The sequence below is a fragment of the Dendrobates tinctorius genome, unplaced genomic scaffold (genome assembly GCF_039654945.1).
Source record: "Dendrobates tinctorius isolate UK_male_01 unplaced genomic scaffold, ASM3965494v1 ptg000022l, whole genome shotgun sequence".
Lineage (NCBI taxonomy): Eukaryota > Metazoa > Chordata > Amphibia > Anura > Dendrobatidae > Dendrobates > Dendrobates tinctorius.
In genome coordinates this window covers 41133777-41154227 of record NW_027361690.1, presented here as the reverse complement: position 1 = coordinate 41154227, position 20451 = coordinate 41133777, and the positions used below count along the sequence as shown (strand labels likewise).

Here is a 20451-nt window from a genome sequence, read left to right as displayed (position 1 = left end):
CAGCATGTTAATTCTTTCAGCTTTTTTGCTGCAATTTTCACATGTACTGATTGGGAAAAAATTTTCAACAAAATTGCATGTAAAAAAACGAGTCATAAACACAGCAAAAACATGCAGATTTTATGTATCGTTTATTCCTAGAGAGAGTTGCAAAAATGGTGTACAAATTTCTGCTGCAAATACCTAACATGTGCACATACTCTAAATGGTACAATCTGATGTTGCTGTCCGTAACACCTTACCTGGTGTTATATACGGAAATGCACAGCAGATTTATTGTTTTCTACATCAGATCACTCTGTACAGTGTCTGGTGTAAAGAATACACTTTCCAAAATACAAATAACCATTGCAGGTTCTGATTTAGGAGGGGCTGCTAGGAGAAAGGAGCTTAAAGAGCTAACAAAAACTCAGCAGGGTTCTGAATCCAGCTCTGCATGAAATTGGACTACAAGATCAGTAAAGACAAGATACCGAGACATGAAATGCACATGGTGATCAAAGATGGACACGCTAGAGCCGGGAATACCGTACAGTGAGAATAATCACATTGATCTCCGTCATGATGGATTGTATTCATTTTTTGAGATTCTGGAGTCCACCTTATTATGTCAGATCTATATTCAGTATTTCTAATTCTTATTGTAGAGGAGTGCACTTACCTTTTTCTATAGCATCTCTAGTTTGCTGGTTGTTCATAGCTGTATATGGGACTGCACCAAGAGAGAAGGCTTCCCAAAGTAAAACTCCAAAACTCCAAATGTCAGTTTCTGAACTGTATCGACCTGGAATAACAATACAGAGTGTATTATCAAGGTGACAAAAGCTTCCCCACACTAAGAATAAACATTGCAGAGGTCGTACAATATGGGATAATCTACAGATTTGAACTGGATAAACACAAGGCACAAGATGAGGAGCCTTTCAGCTCATGCTTTTATTGTGATCATCATGTGGCGCCCTTAGTCTATTGAGATGAGCTCAATCTTACCAACAGCGATTTGAAGTGCAAGCCAACGTTTTGTTTCAGTTTCTAAATGAGGTGCATAGTCTTGAAGGTAAGGAACACTCATCAGATCCTCATATTAAACTCCCAAGTGAAAAAATAAAATTCACTCTGACATTTGAGCCAATCAAAATTTGTTGAGATTCCAAAAAAGAACATTAAAGAAAATGACTTGCAATTATGTTTGTGGCTTTATTAAGATACGGTATATAACTTAGGTTTGATTGGCTGCTACCATTTATTTAAAAGCATAATCAAAGGATTAATGGGAACACTAAATATGTAAATAACTAGATGGTGGCCCGATTCTAAAGCATCGTGTATTCTAGAATCTCTCTCTCTTTCTCCGCGCTGCAACTCTCCCAATGGAGGCGTGCGTCGTTCGAATGCGCTGACTGGTCGCGGCCGGCCGGACGCGACCAATCAGCGCCGCGGGATTTCCATTACAAACAGACAGACAGAATTAGATGATTATATAGTAGATACACTCCTCTCTACTTTAATCCTATCTTATAGTATACACTCCTCAACAATTAAATTGCAACACTAAAAAGGAAAAATCATGGATGGATAGACATGGTAATGATTTGCAAATGATGAAAAAAATGGAAGCAAAATTTTAAAAACATCTTGATTTATTCAGTATCAAATATGAGCGCCATATGCAGAAACACATGAGCTTACACACCTTGGCTGAGATCAATGAGGTCATTAATGGTTTATTCAGTATAAAATATGAGAACTTCATGCACTTACACGTCTTGGCTGCAATTGTTCAAAGCCAATCACAGCGTTTTCAGTGTTTCAGGCAATGAAATTGCCTTAAACACTGATGTCCAGCCTACGATCGGTGCTGTAAGAGCACGGATCATAGGCTGGAACCTAGCAAATGTTTTTTTACTGACATCCGTTAAGTAAATTTGTATTTTTTTTTGCCAAATTTTTATATTTTATATTTTTTTCTCATAAATAAAAAAAATAGGTTTACACCACGCACTAACACACACCTGAAAAAAATTGGTACACACACACAAACACCGCATATGTGAAAGAATGTCGTCCCGTTAGCCCCAAACCCAGGATTCAGCAGAGGAGGTGAACGCTTTCCTTGCCTCCGACACTGACAGTGAGGTAGAAGATGCCACCTTCCTTTATTTTTCTGACTCCTTCTGCTCTTATGATACTGAACTACCATGCAGATGCCCCAGGACAGAAAATGAACCAGCGCTCACCGTTACTGACCCCGTATGGACCTCAGCTCCCGAAAATTATGAGCCACTGATTCCTGATTTTGTTGGGCAATTGGGAATCCAATTTGACACTGACCTCACAGAAACTGACTTTTTATAAGTTTTTTCTCTGAGGATTTTTGTAAATCTCATGGTGTTGCAGATAAATTTGTACGTCCAGCAATATTTGCCAAAATCCCACTTCATCATTTGCCAACTGGACCCATGTAGATGCCATGGAAATGATCAAGTTTTGGGGCTTGGTTCTTCACATGGGTGTAGTGAAGAAGCCATAAATTCGACAATATTGGAGTGTTGATGTTTTATATAACACTCCACTGTTCCGCATGGCTATGGACCTGCTTTTTGGCCTTCCACAAAATTTTGCATTACAGTGATAATGCACACTTCCAGTCTGTATATCAGCTGGACCTATGTGCACCTGACGTACCAGTCTGTATATCAGCCAGACGTGCCTGCACCTGCTGTGCCATTCTGTATACCAGCTGGACTCGCCTGCACCTGCTATGCCAGTCTGTATATCAGCCGTATTCTCCTACTGGGCTGTTTCAGCTACCTGTCCTTTGGGGGTCATCTACCGTTAGTCTGTGATATGTCCTGGAGTATTATTTTTTCATAATTTGCATATCATTACCATGTCTATTCATCCTGTGATTTTCACAATTCCACAACTTTTCCTCCTTGGTGTTATAATTTCAGTGCTGCAGAGTGCAACAATGATTCATTTATGTGTCTCTAGAAATCAGCCATCCTACTTTGCAGTCTCGCAACCATTCATGAAACAATATTTGGCTGTAGGGGACCTTACTGCAGCAGGTGCCTCCCCCCTCATTACTGTCAGCAACAGGAGATTAGGAACGCTATATCCTGCAATCAAACAAAGTCCCAGATTAAATTGGAAGTGATCAGGAGGAATTTACTCCCTGCATTCTCTGCAAGATTTCTATCCAACTATTTGTACAGACAATATAGAAGATCAACCATCAGTGACTTCTATCGGGGTACACTAACAAGGTATTTCAATACAGGGATAGGGCAGCAAACAATACTTTTTGCACATGCGATGAAAAGCCTAGTTTTGGCTCTGTCTGCAGATAATCTATATTAGAGCTACTATTTCCTTTGTTAAATTCAGTTTAAATAAGTCTAATACCCTGAAGAAACATCATAATCCTAGTATAAAGAAATACCATAGTTAAGAGCTTCCGGCGCCGTCCATTTAACAGGAATCTGCTTCATTCCTCCAGTGGATGAATATACTCCATCTGCCTCTTCTCTTGACATACCAAAGTCACTAATCTTCAAGACATTTTTTTCGGTCACAAGACAGTTACGTGCTGCAAGATCCCTGTATTTAAAAGAATGACATTGTGGAAAATGAAAAAAGTGTAGTCCGTGTATAGATATCCCCAATGCAATTCCAGCCTGATTTGTACATGGCGTCTACACTAGATTTCTTATGACAGACAGAGGATCTCTACAAAAAAAAGGTAACAATTTTGTTGTGTGACAAGCGCCTACGAAGCCATATCACTACTCCTACAAATGTGCTTTTTTTGTAAATGTATTAGCTTTCATGGGATCTTTGGATAGATGGGGCCCAGCCCAAGTTGCTCCTAAATCTTTTGCTGCTAAGTGGCATCTAAGTATATTTCAGAAAAAAGAAATGCAAGCAGGCTACCAATACAGTGGCGGATACATACAGAAGATGGCCCCCTGTGAAAGAACGGTATATGAACCCCTCTTTATGTCTATGACAGCACCTGCTTCCTGATCTAAAGGTGGAAGTGGGCCTTCTTAACTCTTGGGCTCATGTGTGACTGCAAACGTTGCACCAATATGTCCGTGCCCCTGGATAAATGCCAAGTTACTGATAAAACATTGTAGCTGGTTGAATCGGGTGAATTTCCAATAAAGAATTATACATTTAATGATGTTATGTTGCTGTAGGCACATACGTTGTCATTGGTTTACACATGCATAATACCTGTTAAACAGGAGGTGTCCTTTTAATTTTGCAAACATCCATTAATCAAAGTTTGCACGGTCTGTTTTTGTTGACCCATTTGTACATATTCATTAAAGAACTATTGATTGAATCTCCTACCAGCTTACTTGTTTTTATCAAGTCATTGAAGTCTGAGGAAAATCAATATGTGGGCTGGAGAAGCAGATAAGTCAATTATCGGCTTCCAAATAATGCCAAATACTGGTTAAGTGATTGTATCGTTCATGCCGCCATTAAAATAATCTCTATGGGCAGAAAATTCTGTAAAGGTGGAGAAGGTGATGTAACACCCCTCTAAAGACCCCTGTTGTTTAATGTGTGGAAAATGTACTGTATTACGTTTTATCCTTCTAGAGCAGTGGTTCTCAACCTTTCTAATGCCGTGACCCCGCAGTACAGTTCCTCATGTTGCGGAGACCCCAAACCAAAAAATAATTTTGGTGGCTACTTTAAAACTGTAATTTTGCTACATTATGATTCGGAATGTAAATACCTGATATGCATTATGTATTCTCATTGCTACAAATCAAACATAATTTAAACATAGTGATTAATCACAAAAACAATATGTAATTATATGTTAAGAAATATTTATTACTAAATTCCAATAAATAACATTTCACCATGGCATGTATACATGGCTCTGCTCCCATCCTGTATACATGGCTCTGCTCCCATCCTCCCATCCTGTATACATGGCTCCGCTCCCACTCTCCCATCCTGTATACATGGCTCTGCTCCCATCCTGTATACATGGCTCTGCTCCCAGTCTCCCATCCTGTATACATGGCTCTGCTCCCACTCTCCCATCCTGTATACATGGCTCTGCTCCCATCCTGTATACATGGCTCTGCTCCCACTCTCCCATCCTGTATACATGGCTCTGCTCCCACTCTCCCATGCTGTATACACAGCTCCGCTCCCACTCTCCCATCCTGTATACATGGCTCTGCTCCCACTCTCCCATCCTGTATGCATGGCTCTGCTCCCATCCTGTATACATGGCTCTGCTCCCATCCTGTATACATGGCTCTGCTCCCACTCTCCCATCCTGTATACATGGCTCTGCTCCCATCCTGTATACATGGCTCTGCTCCCACTCTCCCATCCTGTATACATGGCTCCGCTCCCACTCTCCCATCCTGTATACATGGCTCTGCTCCCATCCTGTATACATGGCTCTGCTCCCACTCTCCCATCCTGTATACATGGCTCTGCTCCCACTCTCCCATCCTGTATACATGGCTCTGCTCCCACTCTCCAATCCTGTATACATGGCTCTGCTCCCATCCTGTATACATGGCTCTGCTCCCAGTCTCCCATCCTGTATACATGGCTCTGCTCCCACTCTCCCATGCTGTATACACGGCTCCGCTCCCACTCTCCCATCCTGTATACATGGCTCTGCTCCCATTCTTGTATGCATGGCTGGGCTCCCCCGTCCTCCCCCATCATACTTACCCTCACACCGTCGCTGCTGAACTTCCCTGCATCTCTATCCTGGCGCGTCAGCTTCTTCCTCTGTGAAGCAGTCACGTGGTACCGCTCATTTAAAGTCATAAATATGGATGCCACGCCTATGGGAGAGGAGTGGCGTCCATATTCATGACCTTAAATGAGCGGTACCACGTGACCGCTCAGCACTGGATGAAGCTGCCGCTCCGACAGGGATGCAGAAACTGGGGGTGAGTAAACTGCGAGTGCTTTAGGCGACCCCTGTGTTTTGGTCGTTCGACCCCCGCCGGGGTCGCGACCCACAGGTTGAGAAACGCTGTTCTAGAGGCTGGAGTTCCTGTTAGTCAGGGGTGACAGGGTTAACTGTAGAGCTGGCCCATAATTGGGGAGGAGTAACAGGGACCTGTGTTTCAGTTCCTGGTTTATAGTTAGTTGTTATAGAGTAGAAGACAAGAAAGCAGTCCCTAAGAGGAAGGATATCATCACTGAGTGTGTGTGTGTGTGTGTGGCAGATAAGATAAGAAAAGGGAGCAATTCTCCATCAGAATCCTGCAGTGGTGGTAGTTCCTCATTGCAGGCAATTTGGGGCACTTAGAACTGAAAAAGCTAAAAGAAGCGATGGGGCTAGCCAGACCTGGAGAACAGCCATGAAGGAATATGGGGTCAGCCAGGATGGCACATGTCAGTAAGGTGGTAGCTAGTAAGATACACAGCTCCCTTACACTGTTCACAAGACTGAAATTAGGGTGCAGTGAAACACATTGACCCATGTGGCCCTGCACCAGGAAGATGGAGGTACCCAATTTGTCCTGTTCATCTGCAACATTTCTCACAAGTAATATGCCGCCGTCCATAACCATTATGAATGTGTCTCTGTATTGCACAGAAGAAAATAGCAAGCTTTATTCCTGCAACCCTCTGTACATAAGTTTCATTGTCAGTAAAAAGGACTTTATTTTTTCAACTGGAGTCCTCTCTGATACTGCAATATGAGGCAGCTTTTTCCTACAGCAAAGGAGGACCACCATAGCCCTGAAGCCGGCCATAGTCAGGAGCTAAAAAAATGAGCTCCAACAATTCCGAATTGCTGCAAAGCAGTGCTTTCAAACTTTATTGTAAAGCGTGTAGAAGCAATGTGCACTAACCTATGCAGCAAGTAGCAAACAACTGCTGAAAAGTAAATTAGCAATATCAGGTGAATGGGAAGAGAAACATATATTTTACAAAATTTTCAGTTTGTCTGATTTTTCTCTTTACAGGTATATTTTTGAGTAAAATGTAAATCGCTCTGTTATTCTATAAACTACTGACTTCGATTTTAAAAGTACTAAATTTTGTATTTATTTTCAGAAAATGAGAAATGGTCAAAATAACAAAAAAATGCAGTGCTTGCAGACCTCAAATAATGCAAAGAAATCAAGTTCATAATCATTTAGAAACAACAATACTAATATTTTAACTCAGGAAGAGTTCAGAGATCAATATTTTGTGGAATAACCATGATTTTTAATCACAGCTTTCATACGTCTTGGCATGCTTCCCACCTGTCTTTCACACTGCTTTTGGGTGACCTTAAGCCACTCCTGGTACAAAAATTTAAGAAGTTCTTTGTTTGATGGCTTGTGATTATCCAACTTCCTCTTGATTACATTCCAGAGGTTTTCAATGGGGTTCAGTTCTGGAGATTGGGTTGACCATGACATGGATTGATGTGGTGGTCCTTCATCCACACACTGATTGACCTAGCTGTGTGGCATGGCGCATTGTCCTGCTGATAAAACCAGTCCTCAGAGTTGGGGAACATTGCCTGAGCAGAAGGAAACAACTGTTTTTCCAGGATAACCTTGTATGCGGCTTGAATCATACGTCCTTTGCAAAGATTAACCTGCCCAATTCCAGCCTTGATGAAGCACCCCCAGATCATCACCGATCCTCCACCAAATTTCACAGTGGGTGCAAGACACTGTGGCTTGTACACCTCTCCAGGTCTCCGTCTAACCATTAGACAAACAGGTGCTGATCAAAGCTGAAAATTAGACTCATCAGAGAAGATTACCTTACTCCAGTCCTCTATGGTCCAATCCTTATGGTCTTTGGCAAACTTCAACCTGGCTCTCCTTTGCTTCTCATTGATGAAAGGTTTTTTTCTACCTTTACATGACTTGAGCCCTGGCTCTAGGAGCCTGTTACGAACTGTTCTTGCCATGCACGTCACCCCAGCTGCTATTTGCCATTCCTTTTGTAGGTTACTTGATGTCATCCTGCGGTTGCTGAGTGACATTCAAATAAGATGATGGTCATCCCGGTCAGTGGAGAGTCGTTTTTGCCCTCTGCCGGTCTGTAGCTTTGTTGTCCCCAATGTCTGCTGCTTGACCTTGTTGTAATGGACTGCCATCTTAGAAATTTTAAGGATGGAGGCAACATGACGCCCACTGGATCCCTCTGCTAGCTGCTAGTAAAGCCAGAATTGAGTCCTTCTTTTCCTCACTCAAGACTTTTCTTTTCAACTTCCTTGGCATCGTTAAAAGTTATTTTTTCATTCCTATTACTTTTGGGATATTACTAGCACTTGTTTTGCCATCCAGCTTGTCCTAATGCAAGAGTATTGTGAACACCACAGCAGGTTTTTTTTATACTTTCATTGGTTAAATAAGATTTGGTTCAGGTGATCACCTAAACCCTATTAAAATATAACTTTTATTAAGTACATAAACAACAATATAAAACTGACAGATATCCCCTAGTCTGAAGCCTAGCAAAAACTGGGCTATTGCATTGCTGGAACAAACGAGATATTCCAGATAGAACCAATCTAACCAGCTATATCCGCCAATACAATCATTTGGTCAGAAAAAACTAAGTCCTGGCAATTAAAAGACTGCAAAAAAAACACATTTTTTGGCCCAGAAAAACCTCAACAAAGCCAGAAAAAGGGGAATGTGCATAAAGGGAATATATAAAAATTGATATTTAGTGCTACCACCTGATAACAATTTCACTCAGCCGATGTGTAGAAAACAGTGACCTGGCCCTATACAAAAAATGACTATCTGAACACCTACCTAGGTGCGGAGGTTGGCACCCTAAGAAATACGAGAATGGTGCCCCCGCTCTTGCGACGGCTGTCCCTAGTCTCCTATATCATGCTATAAGACGAAAGGATGAAACAGAGGGCCAGATGGCCTGTATCCACTTGCTTAGAATATCTTCATGAATGTAATAAAATGGATTTATACAGTCAAATATAGATGTGAGAAAAAGTGCAAAGTCCAGGCAGTCTAAATACACACCACTCACATACAATAGAGCCAATGATATTAGATATAAAATATAAAATTGTAGCAAATTATGCCCTTTCCCAAAACCACTACGTTATGTATATGGAGTATATTAATTGTCACAGCAGGTACCTTGATCAGAAACTGCCCATCTTATAAAGTCATAATCCAATGATAGGCAAAAAAACAGGCTTATCTGGTATCAAATTATCAGACATATCATAGCCATCAAAAACATCATTTAACATGATAGATACATATATCAAAAATGTAATATATCAGGGGCACTCCAGCCACTTCAAATGTTAGATATATAATCCACTCCTAATTTAATCACCAGATATCAACATCAATAAGCCCATTCATAAAAAAACAGTACTTATATGTGACTATATACTCCTGCATCATGATAGCCAAAAATTAACGATGACATGAGTCCTCATATATACTCCGCACACTCTCAACGTGTTTCCCCCTACTACGGATTCATCAGGAGAGATGCATATCGGTCAGAGCGGTCTGGCAGTGGAAACTAATCCAATTGATGAGGCTGCCTCAGTAGGGGGAAATGCGTTGAGATGCAGGAGTATATAGTCACAGATAAGTACTGTTTTTTTATGAATTATTATTATTATTGTTTATTATTTATATAATAAATATTATTTATATAGCGCCATTAATTCCATGGTGCTGTACATGAGAAGGGGGGTTACATACAAAGTTATAAATATTGTTAACGGTAAACAAGTTTCCACAACAAATTTACAATGACAGACTGGTACAGAGGAGAGAGAACCCTGTCCTTGCGGACTTGCATTCTACGGGATAGTGGGGAAGAGACAGAAGGTCGGGGGTGCAGCAGCTCTGGTGGTGATGAGGCGCCAGCTCAGGCGGTGGTGAGGCGGCAGAATGGTTATTGCAGGCTGTAAGCTTTCCTGAAAAGATGGGTTTTCAGGTTCCGTTTGAAGGATCCGAGGGTGGTGGATAATCGGACGTGTTGAGGCATGGCATTCCAGAGGATAGGGGATATTTGGGAGAAATCTTGGAGGCGGTTGTGTGAGGATCGAATAAGTGTGGAGTAGAGTAGGAGGTCTTGGGAGGATCGAAGAGTAATGTTTTTTTGCTGTTTTTTTAACTGCCAGGACTTAGTTTTTTCTGACCAAATGATTGTAGTGGCTGATATAGCTGGTTAGATTGGTTCCATCTGGAATATCTCTTTTGTTCCAGCAATGCAATAGCCCAGTTTTTGCTAGGCTTCAGAATAGAGGATATCTGTTTTATATTGTTGTTTATGTACTTAATAAACGTTATATTTTAATAGGGTTTTTTTCAGTAAGTCGGTTTTGGTAACCCTTATTCACACATGTTTTAGTAAGTTTCAGGTGATCACCTAATCAGAAGCACATTAAGTAGAATGAGGTGTACTCTGGTTGGAATTCAACTGACACTGGAATGGAATGGCTGTCAGGGAGGCTGATTGTTATAAAACTGCGCAGTGGTCTCTTAATTTTTGCTAGAGTTATATATACAATATATACAGTTATATGTTAAAGTTTGGGCACCCCTATTAATGTTAACCTTTTTTCTTTATAACAATTTTGGTTTTTGCAACAGCTATTTCAGTTTCATATATCTAATAATTGATGGACTCCGTTATATTTCTGGATTCAAATGAGGTTCATTGTACTAACAGAAAATGTGCAATCTGCATTTAAACAAAATTTGACCGGTGCAAAAGTATGGGCACCCTTATCACTTTCTTGATTTGAACACTCCTAACTACTTTCTACTGACTTCCTGAAGCACTAAATTGGTTTTGTAACCTCATTGAGCTTTGAACTTCATAGCCAGGTGTATCAAATCATGAGAAAAGGTATTTAAGGTGGCCACTTGCAAGTAGTTCTCCTATTTGATTCTCCTATGAAGAGTGGCATCATGGGCTCCTCAAAACAACTCTCAAATGATCTGAAAACAAAGATTATTCAACATAGCTTTTCAGGGGAAGGATACAAAAAGTTGTCTCAGAGATTTAACCTGTCAGTTTCCACTGTGAGGAACATAGTAAGGAAATGGAAGAACACAGGTACAGTTCTTGTTAAGCCCAGAAGTGGCAGGCCAAGAAAAATATCAGAAAGGCAGAGAAGAATGGTGAGAACAGTCAAGGACAATCCACAGACCACCTCCAAAGACCTGCAGCATCATCTTGCTGCAGATGGTGTCGCTGTGCATCGGTCAACAATACAGCGCACTTTGCACAAGGAGAAGCTGTATGGGAGAGTGATGCGAAAGAAGCCGTTTCTGCAAGCACGCCACAAACAGAGTCGCCTGAGGTATGCAAAAGCACATTTGGACAAGCCAGTTACATTTTGGAAGAAGATCCTGTGGACTGATGAAACAAAGATTGAGTTGTTTGGTCATACAAAAAGGCATTATGCATGGAGGCTAAAAAACAGCATTCCAAGAAAAACACTTGCTACCCACAGTAAAATTTGGTGGAGGTTCCATCATGCTTTGGGGCTGTGTGGCCAATGCCGGCACCGGGAATCTTGTTAAAGTTGAGGGTCGCATGGATTCAACTCAGTATCAGCAGATTCTTGACAATAATGTGCAAGAATCAGTGACGAAGTTGAAGTTACGCAGGGGATGGATATTTCAGCAAGACAATGATCCAAAACACCGCTCCAAATCTACTCAGGCATTCATGCAGAGGAACAATTACAATGTTCTGGAATGGCCATCCCAGTCCCCAGACCTGAATATCATTGAACATCTGTGGGATGATTTGAAGCGGACTGTCCATGCTCGGCGACCATCAAACTTAACAGAACTGGAATTGTTTTGTAAACAGGAATGGTCACAAATACCTTCATCCAGGATCCAGGAACTCATTAATAGCTACAGGAAGAGACTAGAGGCTGTATTTTTTTGCAAAAGGAGGATCTACGAAATATTAATGTCACTTTTATGTTGAGGTGCCCATACTTTTGCACTCGTCAAATTTTGTTTAAATGCAGATTGCACATTTTCTGTTAGTACAATAAACCTCATTTGAATCCAGAAATATAACTGAGTCCATCAGTTATTAGATATATGAAACTGAAATAGCTGTTGCAAAAACCAAAATTGTTATAAAGAAAATAGGTTAACATTAATAGGGGTGCCCAAACTTTAAATATGACTGTATATATATATATATATATATATATATATATATATAAGCTCTGGCAAAAATTAAGAGACCACTGCACAGTTTTAGAAAAATTGTTTTTGTGATGCTTTTGTGGTATTTCCTGAAGAAGACGACATATAGACTTTGAAACGTGTAGAATAAACCACCATTATGTTTTTCAACTACGTCTGGATTTGAATTATTTGGCAGCGTGTCCATAGTCCACAAATTTCCTCTATTACATTTCTCTTTTGATCGCTTGTCGACCCGTGGATCTGCGGCAGCTGACATAGATGCTTTCATTCTATACTACCAGGAGAGCAGTTTTTTTTGTAAAAACTGAGTTTGCAATCCATGGGATAAGACCCTATTTGTGCTCCTTTGTTTCCTACAGCTCCTATTACTAGTGAGTTAAAACATTAGTATTGTTGTTTCTAAATGATTATGAACTTGTTTTCTTTGCATTATTTGAGGTCTGCAAACATTGCATATTTTTATTTTGACCATTTCTCAGTTTTTGAAAATAATTACGAAATTTAGTGCTTGGAAATTCAAAGACATGTAGTCAGTAGTTTAAAGAATAAAAGAACAATTTACATTTTACTCAAAAATATACCTACAAAGAGAAAAATCAGACAAACTGAAAATTTGGGGGTCACAATCCAAGTTCCCTAACACTATAACTTTGGAGTGTAGGAGGAAACCCACCCTATTACATGAGAAGATACAAACTCCTTGCAGATGTTGTCCTTCGTGAGATTTGAACCCAAGACCCCAGCGCTGCAAGGGTGCAGTGCTAACCACTGAGCCACTGCACTGCCCTAACACAACCATATGTAGGACAAAATAGTATGTCCAATGTTTGGTCTCCACATATGGAGCAGGCTCAGAAGCTGAGCCCGCACCATGCCCAGCAGATCCCATCTGTGCTATATAAGTGGTACCTGCCTGTAACAGCAGCGCCTGAAGTGAGTGCTCATCTCTGACATTTAAATGCTACTGTCAGCCACTGACAACAGCATTCACATAGTTCCATTTCTGGTACATCTGGTAAATGCTACAAAGATAAAGAAAAATCCAAACAGTAGATTTGCATTTTTCGGTCACCACACCTTCCTAAAAAAAAGAATCAATAGGTAAGAAGAACATTGAATGTACCCTAAAATGACATTACCAAATTGTCAGCTTGCCACGCAAAAGACAAGGTCTCATACAGCTCTATCAAAGTTAGGCTGACACAAGCCAATCTCTCTTTGTTTTTTTTTTTTTTTTTTTTTAACAATTGACAAAATTTTTATCACCTCATAAATTGAAAAAGAACCAAAAAGACAAAAAAAAAACCTGTCAAAGTCTGGTACAACCGTAATCATATTGACCTAAAAAATAATGTTGACAGGTAATTTTTCTGCGCAATTAACCAAAAAAAACAATGGCAGAATTATTATTTTTTCACCATTGCACCCCACTTGGAATGTGTTCTCATTTTCTTTTTCAGTTTAATTTTATGTAAAAATATAAGATGAAATTAACAATTACAACTGATGCAAACATTTAAAAATCATGGCTTTTCAAACGAGAGGAAATTACAAAAGTGCAAAAGTGAAAATTGTCCGTGACAGATTAATGTCCTTTTTAGACGAAAATCCCTTTTTTGAGTATGTCAAATATTTCATAGAGATTGGTGTAGAAGTACAATACTGTATATTAGACATTGTACTTGAATTGTCACTGCATTTCACCTAGATCCCGTTATTGCCATTTATCGTTTGCTTGATATAAAAACCATTAGGGCTCAATCACTTGCGAGAGACTCGCACGATTCTCGTGCAAGTCTCTCGCATGAAAACCTGGCACTACCTCCGGCACTGGGACCGAAGCATGCGGCTGCATAGAAATACATGTAGCTGTACGCTCCGATCCGAAAGCCGGCGGCAATGCCAGGATTTCATGCGAGAGACTGCCCGAGAATCATGCGAGTCTCTCGCAAGTGAGTATGAGCCCTCAGATATACACGTGGTCAAAATTGTTGGTACCCCATATTTAATGACAGAAAAATCCACAATGGTCACAGAAATAACTTGAATCTGGCAATAATAATAATAATAAATAAAAAAATCTATGAAAATGAGCAAATGAAAGTCAGTCATTGCTTTTCAACCATGCTTCCACAGAATTTAAAAAAAATAATAAAACTCATGAAATAGGACTGGACAGAAATGATGGTACCCCTGAAAATAACGTGACAAAAAGGACATGCTAAATCAAGGTGTGTCCACTAATTAACATCACAGGTGTCTACAATCTTGGAATCAGTGAGTGGCCTGTATAGAGGGCTACAGATACTCACTGTGCTGTTTGGTGACATGGTGTGTATCACAGTCAACGTGGACCAGAGGAAGCGAAGGAAAGAGTTGTCTCAGGAGATTAGAAAGAAAATTATAGACAAACATGTTAAAGGTAAAAGTTATAAGACCATCTCCAAGCAGCTTGATGTTCCTGTGACTACAGTTGCACATAGTATACAGAAATTTAAGCTCCATGGAACTGTAGCCATCCTCCCTGGACGTGGCTGCAGGAGGAAAATTGATGACAAATCAAAGAGACAGATAATACGAATGGTAACAAAAGAGCCCAGAAAAACTTCTAAACATATTAAAGGTGAACTTCAAGCTCAAGGAACATCAGTGTAAGATCGCACCATCCATTGCTGTGTGCGCCAAAGTGGACTTCATGGGAGACGACCAAGGATGACACCATTGTTGAAACAAAATCTTAAAAAAGCCAGACTGAAATTTGCCAAACTACATGTTGACAAGCTACAAAGCTTCTGGGAGAATGTTCTATGGACAGATGAAACAAAAATTGAATTTTTGGCAAGGCACATCAGCTTTATGTTCACAGTTGGAAAAATTAATCATATCAAGAAAAAAAAACACTGTCCCAACTGTGAAACATGGAGGAGGCTCTGTTTTGTACTGGGGCTGCTTTGCTGCATCTGGCACAGGGTGTCTAGAATCTGTGCAGGGTACAATAAAGTCTCAAGACTATCAAGGGATTCTAGAGAGAAATGTGCTGCCCAGTGTCAGAAAGCTTGGTCTCAGTTGCAGGTCATGGGTCTTGCAATGGGATAATGACCCAAACCACACAGCTAAAAACACCCAAGAATGGCTAAGAGGAAAACATTGGACTATTCTGAAGTGGCCTTCTATGAGCCCTGACCTAAATCCTATTGAGCATCTTTGGAAAGAGCTGAAACATGCCGTCTGGAAAAGACAACCCTCAAACACGAGACAACTGGAGCAGTTTGCTCTTGAGGAGTGGGCCAAAATACCTGTGGAGAGGTGCAGAAGTCTCATTGACAGTTACAGGAATCGTTTGATTGCAGTGATTGCCTCAAAAGGTTGTGCAACAAAATATTAAGTTAAGGGTACCATCATTTCTGTCCAGGCCTATTTCATGAGTTTTAGCTTTTTAATAATTCTGTGGAAGCATGGTTGAAAAGCAATGACTGACTTTCATTTGTTTATTTTCATAGATTTTTAATTTATTATTACTTTTGTCAGATTCAAGTTATTTCTGTGACTATTGTGGGTTTTTCCGTCATTAAACGAGGGGTGCCAAAAATTTTGACCATGTGTGTAACTACAAAAGAGTATATGAAGAAACTTTGAAGCTGCGTGTTATTTTTATGAGATACCACTGCAATAACCCTTGAGTCTGTACCTGTGAATACAATGTTTGCTTTCCAGGTATTCCATCCCGGCCGCAGCGTTCTCTGACATCCTGATTAGTTCCTTTGTTTTCAATCTGGGTCCATCATTCCTCAAGAATGTCAAGAAGTCTCCACCTACAGGTGAACATCGTTACTGCAGCTGTCAGCATATCATCTGATCTTAGATCTGAGCTAAACATATATCACATCTTCCAATAATGTATATAATGTTATCACAGGAGAGAGTGAGTGAGAACTGAAAAAATAATTATACCCCTTTATTTAGAAAAAAAAAATCCTCAGCTAAACTCCCCAAAGTTACAGCTAATCCCCCCAACATCAAAATCTCATTATGAGGAAACTGAGCAACAGTATTAAAATAGCTTATTTCACTTTTTCAATGTTTGTTAGGCTAAGATTACATCACATTTTATTAATACATTAGGTATAAGTCAAAACACAAAAATTGAGCTTGGTTTAAGTTGGTATACATGCAGCACCTAAATGCATGTTCACATTGGCCATAAAGAATACAAAACCTAGAAGAAGCAAAATGAACATAAACTCTGCTGTAACTAAATAAGTAAAAAGCAAAAGTGCATTTAAATAACAGAGTTCTTAGTAACACTGATTTTGATCAAAAATAGCATAAAAGCCATCCCACCTTCGGCAAGATGACCCTGATCGGGACGGTCCTACACTGTCTAGTATTAAAAACCTTACAATCTGTCAGAGTTGACCTCAGTGTGTGAATAAGGGCAGACAAAGGACCAGGTCCCAACCTGTGTACACCAGCCTAGTGAAGCTAGGCTGCAAAATTACAAAGAAAAAACACAAAAATTGAGCTTGGTTTAAGTTGACATACATGCAGCACATAAACGCATGTTCACATTGGTATTAGGTATAGGCGGGTATGGGCTGCTATTTTTAGGCTGGGGGCCAATATCCATGTCCTCTTACCATCCTGAGAATACCAGCCTCTGTCAGCTTTAGCAAGGCTAGTTGCCAAAAATGAGGGGAATCCAATGCCATTTTTTTAAATTATTTATTTAAATCATTTAAAAAAAACAGCACGGGGACCCCTCTATTCTTGATAACCAGCCTTGCTAATGCTGACAGCTGAGAGTTGCAGCCCCCAGCTGTGAGTTATGTTTGGCTGTAGAAAATACAGTGGAACCCACACCAGATTTTTTATATATTTATAGCGCAGGCGGTTGATGAATACTCTCATCAGCCACCGCCTGCACTCACTGTTATTAGCAGCAGCAGGTGTAGACTGATGGGAGTAATAGTCCCTTCCGCCACCTGCTGTTGCTATTACCAGTTGAATATAACTCATCATTCTCCCTTTCTCGTGCTGATCAATGGCAGAGCAGGGGAGAATGATGCGAGAGGTCTTCAGCACCTGGCGCCGGGTCAAAGCGCTTACTGTACAGTTGCTTCCCTGGCAACCGTGCATGTGGTACTGATGCGGCACACGGTTGCCACAAGTGTGCCACAAGTATTACACACATGGACACAAAGATACTGACATCTCTGGTTTTTCTGGTACTGAAAATATCAGGACATGTGAAAACGGACTAAGAGCAGCATGATGTAGGGACAGAGACCTTGATTCCAGTGATGTGTCACTTAGTAGGCTGTTTGCTGCAGTTTTGATAAAATCCCTGTTTTATCTGCTGCAGACCTAAGCTCTCTATTACCTTGCCCCCACCACTGATTGGCAGCTTTATGCCTATGCACAGTGTATTAATCAGCTGCAGAGAAATACATGCAGATGAATGCTCCGATCCGAGTGCCGGCAGCAGTGCGGGGTATTGACATGCGAGACTCGTGCGAGTTTCTTGCAAGTCTGACCCCGGCCTTACTGTCACTTCCATCGCTGTATTGTCCTACAGTGGCACCACATACGTGCTGTAATGTTTACATTTAGGCGTGCTACCAATATACAGTAAATAGTCCTCGTCTCCACATACAGTATCTGGCAATACAGATTTTTTACCACCAGCAAGACAATGTAACGCTGTAGGAAAACTGATGTGGGACCAGATCACATAGTTTTCTAAGGGACTGCACACATTCATCTGGCACACCAGTTGTTGCAGTGTATTGTTCAAAAAGCTGTATCAGAAAGCTCTGTTGCATCTTTTGATCTAGCTCAGCAGTGTGCTGTAGAAACCACTGAAAAAGCATCAGCTGCTATTAGCTGAGGCATAAAAAACAGTTCTGGGCTACCTGGGTATGTGGAAACCTGGCCAATTATCTATCCAAGTGCTTTTATCAGTGAGTATTACCACCCACTGCCACACGATGGCACTGTAACTTTTCTCTGTACTAGGAACTTTAATAAACTTACCCTGTACTAACTCCATAACAATGTAAATTGGATGTTTCTGAGTACAAACTCCAATTAGTTTGACGATGTTAGGATGACTATATTGCTTTAAAATTCTGTCAACAAAGAAGACAAAAATGTGATAGAGATTAGAATAAATGAAAATAATTGCGACCAACATTGTACAAAATCAAAAATTACATTAAAGGGTTCATTACATTACTTAAATAAAATATTTAGCTTTCATCACAGCAGCCTCCTGTAGTCACTGCGTTTTAAAGGAGTTGTAGAGACAGAGACCCTGATTCCAGTGAGATGTCACTTAGGACAAGAGTCCTTTATGTGACTGCAGGCAGCTGAATCATGACACTGTGCGCACAATGTCTTGATTCCCCTGAACTTCCTGTGTTCATGGTCAGCAGTGACGTGATGTATACAGTTTGCATAACGTGATCATGTCCCTAATAGACCCATTTGGCTTCTCTCAATAAAAGTGAGCTGAGAAAAGCCAGACATGTCTAATTGGCATATGCCCAAAAGTATAGAAATGGCATACACCCGGTAATGTGACTGCTGATGAGCACAGGGAATAGTGACAGGGCGAGCATCGCCCGCTGTCATGATTCAGCAGTCTGCAGACTCACAGTGAATACAGAATTTTGCCATAAGCCTGGAGAGTCTCACTCAGGCCGGGGTCACACTGGCGAGGAATACGGGAGAGTGAGAGGCGCTAAAAGCACGCATTAGACACGGACCAATGATTCTCTATGGGGCAGCTCCCATCAGCCGTATATTTCTCCTCCGTATCCTACGCTCCGTGCCACTCGCAGCATGCTGCGATTGTCAGCGTACTACGCCCGTAGTACGCCAATGCAAGTCTATGGGTGCGCAAAAAATACGGATTACACACGGACCACACGTGACTTGCGAGAAATACGCACCCGGTGTCTTTTAGCAAAGCCGGCAATTCAGTGCGCTATACAGTAAACTCACACTGACAGGTTTAATAAAGAAACGAAAGAATAGATATAGACACATAGAATACACATACACTCACTGGCCACTTTATTAGGTACACCTGTCCAACTGTGTGTTAAGACTTAATTTCTAATCAGCCAATCACATGGCGGCAACTCAGTGCATTTAGGCATGTAGACATGGTCAAGACAATCTCCTGCAGTTCAAACCGAGCATCAGTATGGGGAAGAAAGGTGATTTGAGTGCCTTTGAACGTGGCATGATTGTTGGTGCCAGAAGGGCTGGTCTGAGTATTTCAGAAACTGCTGATCTACTGGGATTTTCACGCACAACCATCTCTAGGGTTTACAGAGAATGGTCCGAAAAAGAAAAAAAATCCAGTGAGCGGCAGTTCTGTGGCCGGAAATGCCATGTTGATGCCAGAGGTCAGAGGAGAATGGGCAGACTGGTTCGAGCTGATAGAAAGGCAACAGTGACTCAAATTGCCACTCGTTACAACCAAGGTAGGCAGAAGAGCATCTCTGAACGCACAGTGCGTCGAACTTTGAGGCAGATGGGCTACAGCAGCAGAAGACCACACTGGGTACCACTCCTCTCAGCTAAGAACAGGAAACTGAGGCTACAATTTGCACAAGCTCATCGAAATTGGACAGTAGAAGATTGGAAAAACGTTGCCTGGTCTGATGAGTCTCGATTTCTGCTGCGACATTCGGATGGTAGGGTCAGAATTTGGCGTAAACAACATGAAAGCATGGATCCATCCTGCCTTGTATCAACGGTTCAGGCTGGTGGTGGTGGTGTCATGGTGTGGGGAATTTTTTCTGGGCACTCTTTGGGCCCCTTGGTACCAATTGAGCATCGTTGCAACGCCACAGCCTACCTGAGTATTGTTGCTGACCATGTCCATCCCTTTATGACCACAATGTACCCAACATCTGATGGCTACTTTCAGCAGGATAATGCGCCATGTCATAAAGCTCGAATCATCTCAGATTGGTTTCTTGAACATGACAATGAGTTTACTGTACTCAAATGGCCTCCTCAGTCACCAGATCTCAATCCAATAGAGCATCTTTGGGATGTGGTGGAACGGGAGATTCGCATCAGGGATGTGCAGCCGACAAATCTGCGCCAACTGTGTGATGCCATCATGTCAATATGGTCCAAAATCTCTGAGGAATGCTTCCAGCACCTTGTTGAATCTCTGCCACGAAGAATTGAGGCAGTTCTGAAGGCAAAAGGGGGTCCAACCCCTTACTAG

The 20451-nt window shown here is 41.1% G+C and overlaps 1 protein-coding gene across 2 annotated transcripts in view; it reads right to left on the bottom strand.

Annotated features, from left to right (window-relative positions):
- FES (FES proto-oncogene, tyrosine kinase) overlaps positions 1 to 20451 on the bottom strand; it is a 222580-nt gene that overhangs the window by 1283 nt on the left and 200846 nt on the right. For both annotated transcript variants that reach the window (XM_073568625.1, XM_073568626.1), the window contains 4 exons: positions 18234 to 18328; positions 15889 to 16012; positions 3446 to 3603; positions 662 to 784 (listed from right to left, as the gene is read on the bottom strand). In XM_073568625.1, coding sequence (XP_073424726.1) covers positions 662 to 784; positions 3446 to 3603; positions 15889 to 16012; positions 18234 to 18328 — 500 coding nt within the window. The remainder of the gene's footprint in view (positions 1 to 661; positions 785 to 3445; positions 3604 to 15888; positions 16013 to 18233; positions 18329 to 20451) is intronic.